The sequence below is a fragment of the Sinocyclocheilus rhinocerous genome, unplaced genomic scaffold (genome assembly GCF_001515625.1).
Source record: "Sinocyclocheilus rhinocerous isolate Xijiao unplaced genomic scaffold, SAMN03320098_v1.1 scaffold19, whole genome shotgun sequence".
In the NCBI taxonomy this organism is placed as follows: Eukaryota; Metazoa; Chordata; class Actinopteri; order Cypriniformes; family Cyprinidae; genus Sinocyclocheilus; species Sinocyclocheilus rhinocerous.
This window is the reverse complement of record NW_015638975.1, coordinates 1,110,795-1,118,750: the sequence shown is the minus strand read 5'-3', so window position 1 is coordinate 1,118,750 and position 7,956 is coordinate 1,110,795. Positions and strand designations below refer to the sequence as shown.

General features: G+C 38.0%; 1 protein-coding gene across 1 annotated transcript in view; it reads right to left on the bottom strand.

The window, feature by feature from the left end:
* The window catches only part of alpk3b (alpha-kinase 3b), an 11,714-nt gene extending 6,473 nt beyond the window's left edge, over positions 1–5,241 (bottom strand). Inside the window, exons 1-4 of the mRNA XM_016565917.1 lie at positions 4,778–5,241; positions 3,148–3,269; positions 2,940–3,057; positions 846–2,859 (exon numbers count right to left, since the gene is read on the bottom strand). Coding sequence (XP_016421403.1) covers positions 846–2,859; positions 2,940–3,057; positions 3,148–3,269; positions 4,778–4,911 — 2,388 coding nt within the window. The 5' untranslated portion in view covers positions 4,912–5,241. The remainder of the gene's footprint in view (positions 1–845; positions 2,860–2,939; positions 3,058–3,147; positions 3,270–4,777) is intronic.
* Between the last annotated feature and the right edge of the window lie 2,715 nt (positions 5,242–7,956).

The following is a 7,956-nucleotide window of genomic DNA, read 5'->3' as shown; positions in this document are numbered from 1 at the left end:
TATATATAATACAAGCGATCAAGACATTTCCTTTATGGGAAGATAATGTACTTATACACACATTTAAAACAGATATACTGGTTCAGCTCAGCTGCACTGTACTAATGCCAGATCCCTAATCGCTGTAAATCTGCAGGGCGAGTCTGCCACTTAGCACTTCAGTTATTAATCTAAAATCAACAGATCATTGTGTTAGCTGAACCTCTGTAATATTATCACTTGATTATCTCTCATTTAGCTAAGATAAGATAAAAACGAGAGAATATAAGTGGATTCAACATTACTTTATTTGACAGACCCCACATTAGATAATGTGAATTCCTTAATTATATGATTACAAGTTAGAATGAGAAGCCACCCGTTTCCAGTTGACTAGGTCTATCTTTGTTTCTTATTTAGCATCTACTGCCTTGGGGAAGCTGTTGCACTGCCCATATTTAGAGAGTATTTTAAGGCTTTATGAGATCAGAGGGGAATGTGAGATATTAAAAGGAGAGCAGCTGGTCTGTCCACAGCACTTATGGCTTGCATAGTAAAGTTTTATTTTGTATCTACTTTTAAAACGTCATGTAGCAACAGGTGATTAGGGACAACAAACATATTTGATGGATCTCTGGATCTCTATACTTCCATGTGCCCTGAAGCCACAAAGTGCGTAATGGGAATATTATCATTGTCTGTTTCCCTACTTGTCATATAAGATGGGTCTTGTCACATCATCAAAGTCATGCTTGCGGCTCTATTTATAGTTTATGATTGTGACTTAGGGGGGGTTACTGGTCTCACTACCACCGGGAACATTACACTCGCATGAGGTCACGGCCAGAGCATGAGGAAACACTCACCAAGCTCCTAAGAGAGCATGCAGACGCATTCCTCTCCCCTGTGTCCACGTTGACGTCATTCCCACCACAGGAATGAGGAAAGATCCTCACACATGTACCTACTGGAGTTTTATTTCTGTGGTCATCAAAATCCAAGAGCTTCTTGTCTATAACTCTTGCATTACAGTTCTGGATAGTATCTAGAGCTTGATGTTGGAGGTTTAATGTGCTTTTGTCAGATGATTTAGTTAGCTTTGTGTACTCAACCACCTTGTTCATCTGGGTTGTCATGGAAAACTTCAGTGGCAGTTGTTTCTGGGTTGTAATGGGCTTTTGAACTCTCTTTGATTCTGAGGAACTTTCCTTCGCTTTCTCTGACTGTTTATCATTCTTTTTTGTGTCTGTTATGTCCACTTTGATTCTTGACTCAGTCACTGAAGTGATCTGAGCACCTTGAGCTCGCTTTGATTCCTCTGAGACACTTTTGTTCACTTTCTCTGACTGTTTTTCATTCGTTTTTGTGACTGTTACGTCCATTTTGTTTCTAGATTCAGTCACTGAGGCAATCTGAACACCCTGAGCTCTCTTTGATTCTTCCGAGACACTTTTATTGACTTTCTCTGACTGTTTTTCATTCTTTTTTGTGTCTTTTATGTCCATTTTTTTACTTGATTCAGTCACTGAGGCAATCTGAGCACACTGAGCACTCTTTGGTTCTTCTGAGACACTTTTGTTCACTTTCTCTGACTGTTTTTCATTCGTTTTTGTGACTGTTACGTCCATTTTGTTTCTAGATTCAGTCACTGAGGCATGGTGAGCTCTCTTTGATTCTTCTAAAGCACTTTTGTTTACTTTTACTTGCTGTTTTTCATTCTTTTTTGTGACTGTTATGCCAATTTTGTTTCTTGATTCAGTCGCTAAGGCAATATGAGCACCCTGAGCTCTCTTTGATTCTTCTGAAGGACTTTTGTTTGCTTTCACTGACCATTTTTGATTCTTATTTGTGGTTATGTCCATTTTAATTCTTGATTCAGTCACTGAGGTGATCTGAACACCCTGAGCTCCCTTTGGCTTTTCTGAGACCATTTTGTTCACTCTCTCGGACTGTTTTTCAGTTGCTTTTGTGTCTGTTATGTCCATTTTGTTTTTAGATTCTGTTGCTGATGTGATCTGAGCACCCTGAGCTCTTTTTGATTCTTCGGAGAGACTTTTGTTCGTGTGTGCTGAACTTTTTTCACTTTTTCTTATGTCTGTTATGTCCAATTTGTTTCTAGATTCAGACACTGAGGCAGTCTGAACATCCTGAGCTCTCTTTGATTCTTTTGAGGGGCTTTTGTTCACTTTCACTGATTGTTTTTCACTTATTTGTCTGTCTGTTATGTCCATTTTGTTTTCATATTCAGTCAAGGAGGTGATCTGATCGACAGAGTTCTGTACTTCCATCTTCTCAGTGGAAGCCCCACTCTCATTCATTATCTCTTCACTTCTTCCAGTCTGTCTGTTTTCCTTAATTCCCTCTGTTGCTTCTGTTGAGATTTTGATCTTCTTCTTGACGTAATGCTCATTAGTTTGTTTGCTGGAGGCATTATGCACGGTATCATGGATATACGTTAGCCCTTGGCCATCTTTGTCTCTGTTTGTGATCATTTCACAGTTTGAGATTTCATGAACAGATGCCGCTGCTGACTCTTGAACTGGAGGTGTTGGACTGAGAGCATCCACCTCCATGGCTTTCTCCTCTGAAGGGCTGCCAGCCGCTCTGGTCTCCATGGGGGACCTACGTTTCCTTTGGGCTCTTTCAGGACTGCTCACCCTGACGTTCTCGTGGGCTGCTGGGACATTTTCTTTGCCTGCATTGCGGGGCTCCTCCTGCTCTCGACGTCGGTTCTCATTTCGCAGTTTAAGCTTTGCAAAGTAATTTTGATGAATCTTGTACTCATTCATTGTTCCCACCTCCAACACCCCTGAACATGACACGATGCCTCGACTGTTCTGTGCTGATGCTTGGTAAATTGCAGCATCCTCCAGAGTACAGCTAAGATAGAAATACACACAGTTAAATGTTCACTAAACAGTAATCAAAACAAGAAAACTGTTTCTCAGAAAACAGCATACTTGTATATTTGGAGTGTATGTGTCTTGTCATCGCGTGAAATTTCATATTTGGGAAGGCCGCAGTATCTGTCCAGCTGTACATCATCTTTGTACCATGTCACCTCAGGGACTGGGTGGCCTGCAAATGTGATGGTTAAAATTAAAGACTGGGGAACAGGAAGTTTGGACAACTTGTTCCACAATGGATTCACTTGCTTTAATGGGATACCTGAGACCACACAGCTGAACTTGATGTTAGCGTCTTCAGACACAGCTTTGGATTTTAATGTGGTCTCAAATGTTGGCTGTATCTCCTCAGTTAATTGGGCCATGACACTGCAGAGAGTGTTCCTAAAAATGGAGGTAAATATTGTAATCGATCTGAGGTTAAATATGTATTACTAATTTGCTTTATCATCAGCAGAGCACTGACATCACTGTCATCATTATTGTTAGCATTCATGCAAAGTAAGATTTACAGTGTTTATATTGGCTAGGTCAGACACAATATTAAAATAAACAGAAAATTCTAAAGATTAAAAGTGTATATCAAACTCTTTGTTAGATAGGTGTTGCGTGACTTTGTATAATTGTAGGTAATTCAGATGTCACTGCATCATTAACATCCTTATGATAAGCATTTTCTTTTCTTATTAACCTTACAGTAAGTTAATAAATGGGTGTTTCTTCAAATGGGTGTTTCTTCTATGTCCCTTTCATTGCCATTTCTATGTTCCCTACGCCCCTTTCATTTTTGTTATATGAAGCCATACATTTCATATTTTCATCAGTCGTTCATTTTGAAATGCCTTTTATGTATAGATATTTTTATAGATATTTTATCGATTTTATTCTAGACAAACACGTCTGCAAGGAGCAAATGAAATGAAATTGAAATGAAACATATGTGAATAAAAACAAGAAAAATTAAGATTAATATAACTTGTGAGATAAATATTTTTACTGTGCATCATTTATGATCAAGATCTAATAACATGAAAACTCTGGATATTTTTCATACTTTGTTTATAATTTATGTCATCGTCACTAAAACTATGATAACTTTTCTGAACACATTTAACTTTTGTCTCACAGAAAAAAATTACACAGTGTAAAAATTACACAGGGGGTGTTTTCCCCCACTCTACCCCAACTTATATAATGCATGTTATATAAGCAAACCGCTGCTGGTGTGGTAAACTGCACACAGGTAAACACTAAAAGTCATTTATTGAGGCTGGCACTGCAGACTACCTATTTATAACATTATGACCTTCACACAAGCCTTTCAAGAGTTCGACTGACCAGTGGTGGAGCTCTGAACTATTGGCAGTAAAGTAAGAAAATGACTTCTCTCAGTGAGGAAACAGAATCCCTGAATCACTCTGTATTTTAGGCAAACACATTCTATTTTTTCATTTATTTGTTTGTTCAGAATTAAATGTCATGTAAGCTAGAATTCATTTATAGTCTGAGGAAGCTTATGGCTTTTAGTATGCATTATTTATGTACCGTTTATGTAGGCCTGTCTATTTAGATTGTTGTTTAAGTACCATTGCATTATTTATAACACTCACTATAAACATGTACATTTAGAAAGCAGTCATTTAACAGATGCTTTTATCCACATATTACAGGGACAGCCCAGGTTTAGGCTTAAGTGCTTTATACAAGGGCTCAATAGTGTGGGCTCATGACTCACTCACAGGGATCAAACAAGCAACCCTCTAATTACTAGCCCTTAACTTTAATATGTATCTATATGCTTTGTAAGGATAGAAGTCATAATGTTTAAGCTTTTAATGATACTTTCAGTTACGCATTAAATGCATTTTACATCAGGAATCAGAAACCTATACCTGCTTTCAGATCGAACACTGCTCAGGTAGCTCCTACAGCCAACCCTTCTATTCTGAGAGCTGATATCACTGCCACCGTAGTAAGACCTTCCATCACTCGAGAGCGAACGGTTCATCAGCCTTCTGGAACTCATCTTCTTAGTCTATAAGTGTCCACTCAAAGTCAGCTGCCTATATCCAGCATATATTCTTAAAGCCTGTCCACAAGAAACTGCAAAAGAAAGTTAGAGAGACCAGCAAGACTCTTCTGTCATCACAGCCAGCATCCCAGCAGTAGATTCTCCATATGTTTTCGTCTTTACTTGGACACTCAGGGGTGCGCTCTAAGCTCAGTGTTTTCTTTCTGTGCTGTTGGACTCCTGGGGTGGTGCACCGGGGCATAAGACTCTACTGTTTCCAATCAGTCTGCAGCTTGCGTGGCCATGAAGGATAATTATAGCAAGGCCACAAATAGGCACACATGCACATTGCATTTTCCAAAACCGACTCATTAGCTTTTTTTTTTTTTTTTTTTTGCTGTCAACTAAAACATCCATCTCTTACTGAAATCCATGATGGAAGTCCTTAAATTATTTTTTCAAGGTCAGTACATGGCCAGTACCACTAACGTAAGTCCTGTAGTAACCCAGCATAACCTTTAAATGGACTGCCGATTCAAATAAACCTGCTTGTCTGCCTGATGGCATTTCTCTGAGCTCCATTAATGCAGACTATAAAGTGAGGCATTTGAAGACATGGGGTTCCTTTCCAAGCACCATGAAGCTGTAGTTACACAGACATCTCATGATGGGGTCCTGCTAGTTTTCATCCAATATGCATTAGTGGAAGTATGATAAGCTTGTGAAGGATTTGGACCTGTGGTGCCGCATGCAGGTGAACATCAGGTCACACCAGGATCCCCTGAATCCTTTTTATGTCATGGGTTCAGTCTGTATATAGACACCATCATTCACAAGTTTGGGGTCAGTAAGATTTATAATAGTTTTGAAAGAAGTCTCTTATTCTCACCGAGGCTGCATTTATTTGATTACAGTACACTAATATTATGAATCATTATTACAGTTTAAATAAAACAGTTGTCTATTTTAATTAATTTTGAAATGTAATTTATTCCTGTGATGGCAAAGCTGAATTTTCAGGAGCCATTACTCCAGTTTTCAGTGTTACACAATCCTTCAGAAATCAGAAATACAGTTTTTCAGCATTCTTTGATGAATAGAAGTAAAAAAAACTGAATTCATTTAAAATAATCATTATAATCTATTTGTAAAGATAGGTCAGTTCCGTCATCATTATCAAATTGTGAATAAAATACCTGGTGTCTTTTTGTAGCTATGTCTACAATGAAAGAAAATGTCAGCTTAAACCCAAAGCCTAAATAAAATAAGCATGTATATTTTTCCATTATTAAAGCCCAGATAATAACATGTAGTATATAATTCAGTTGTTTTGTAGCACTGACAGTTACTTTGCACCGGTGTTACTCTGAGCTGTGAGCAAAGGGAGTTATTGAAATTCTATGACCAAAGCACATAAACATTCAAGATGGCACTGTGACATTCCAAAATATGTTTGAAACAAGGCTGGATAATTTTAGGTTGACAGTGTTGTGTTCAGTCTACTCCTTTTTGACTTTTCCCCTCACCTCTACTTTTTAACTTTTATTTAATTTTATTGTCTGTTTAATGTCTAATCTCTTCTCTGAACCAAAAAAAAAAAAAAAAACTTTGTGCATTCAGTTAAGTAATATCCAATATCTAAAACGTCTGAGGTAAAATGATCCAGTTTGAGGATTTACATAGAAAATATGGTATCTTTGACATATTTTGTAACATATTTTGACATGAATTTCTTTATATGAGCTCACCCCTCCCGTTAGGTTTGCCAGAACATGAGCAATATGTGAAAATCTGTTGGGAGATTTCTGATTAAAGGAGTGTTTCTGCCGACTAGTGGCAATGGCTTAACACTGCAACGATTACCACAGCGATCACTCTACTAGTCTGTAGACTCCGATTGATTAATCAAATTCATTAAGATATTAGTTAAGGTCATTTACCATGCACTTTCACATCAGTAGGTTACACTTGTTTATAGAAAATAAGACCATTTGGAGTAGTTTCTGGTCCTACGATGTCTCAGAGGATCTCAGCAAGGTTACTGAAAATGATTTAATTATTCCAAAATAGTTCAATAACAATGTTGAGAAAGGACAGTTCCAAGGCAGTTTCTTAAAAAACTAAAAATAGAACCAAGATCACGTACTACAGACCAGGCACGTGCAGAGAGGGTGCGATGGGGGGCTTGAGCACCTGCCCCTTTTCCCCTTGATGCCCAAAGTGCCCTTTTGTCAAGGCAATTTTTTTTTTTTTTTTGTAATTAAACGCCATTTTGTGAAGGCCAGCCCAATCTAACTATTAATAAAATGAATGAATAATAATTTAGTCGTAAATAAAATTATCCACATGATGATGACCTTTCACCTGACGATCTCATCAAGGACTATCCCTCACGTTCAGACACCTTTAATGTAGCGCACTACCAGGATGCCTTCATAATGTCCGCGGCTGCCGGTAAGTGCGGTTCTCAGCGGAGCGGTGTGCTTGTATACTTATATTATTAAATTATTATTATTATACAAGAACTGCGTGAAGAGAGCATGCACAGCTGTTGTTTATATTGCTGTTTGTAGCCTGTGGAAGTAAGGTTAGCTGCAGCAAGGGGCTATAATATTTTTGTTCAATATTTTCCTAATGACAATTTTATGATCTGTTTATAAAGGCTACTACGAGCACCTTTTCCCCATTTTTATCACAGAGTAAGTCAGGAAATTTAGAGTTTCTATAGGCTACTAAATGATATGTCAATCAGTACTGCATTATTCATAAAGTTTATTTATTACCTGGAGATAACTTGAAAATCACACATAAACCATATATTTCCGCAATCGTGTGTTTATTGTCTTCACGTTTTTTTCTGCTTTTTATTCAGCTCAGCTACAGCGATAGCCGGATGCTTTTGTCCATATTAGGGTTTCCTGCACGTCATAAGTCATTCCTTCTATGAGTCTGTTTTGGACTTTCTGCACGAGAGCGCCCTCCGGCTTCGAGTATGAATTAAACATACACTGCATGAGAGTGTTGAGCGCTCCAGATATTCACTTCTCCTCATTTTGGATA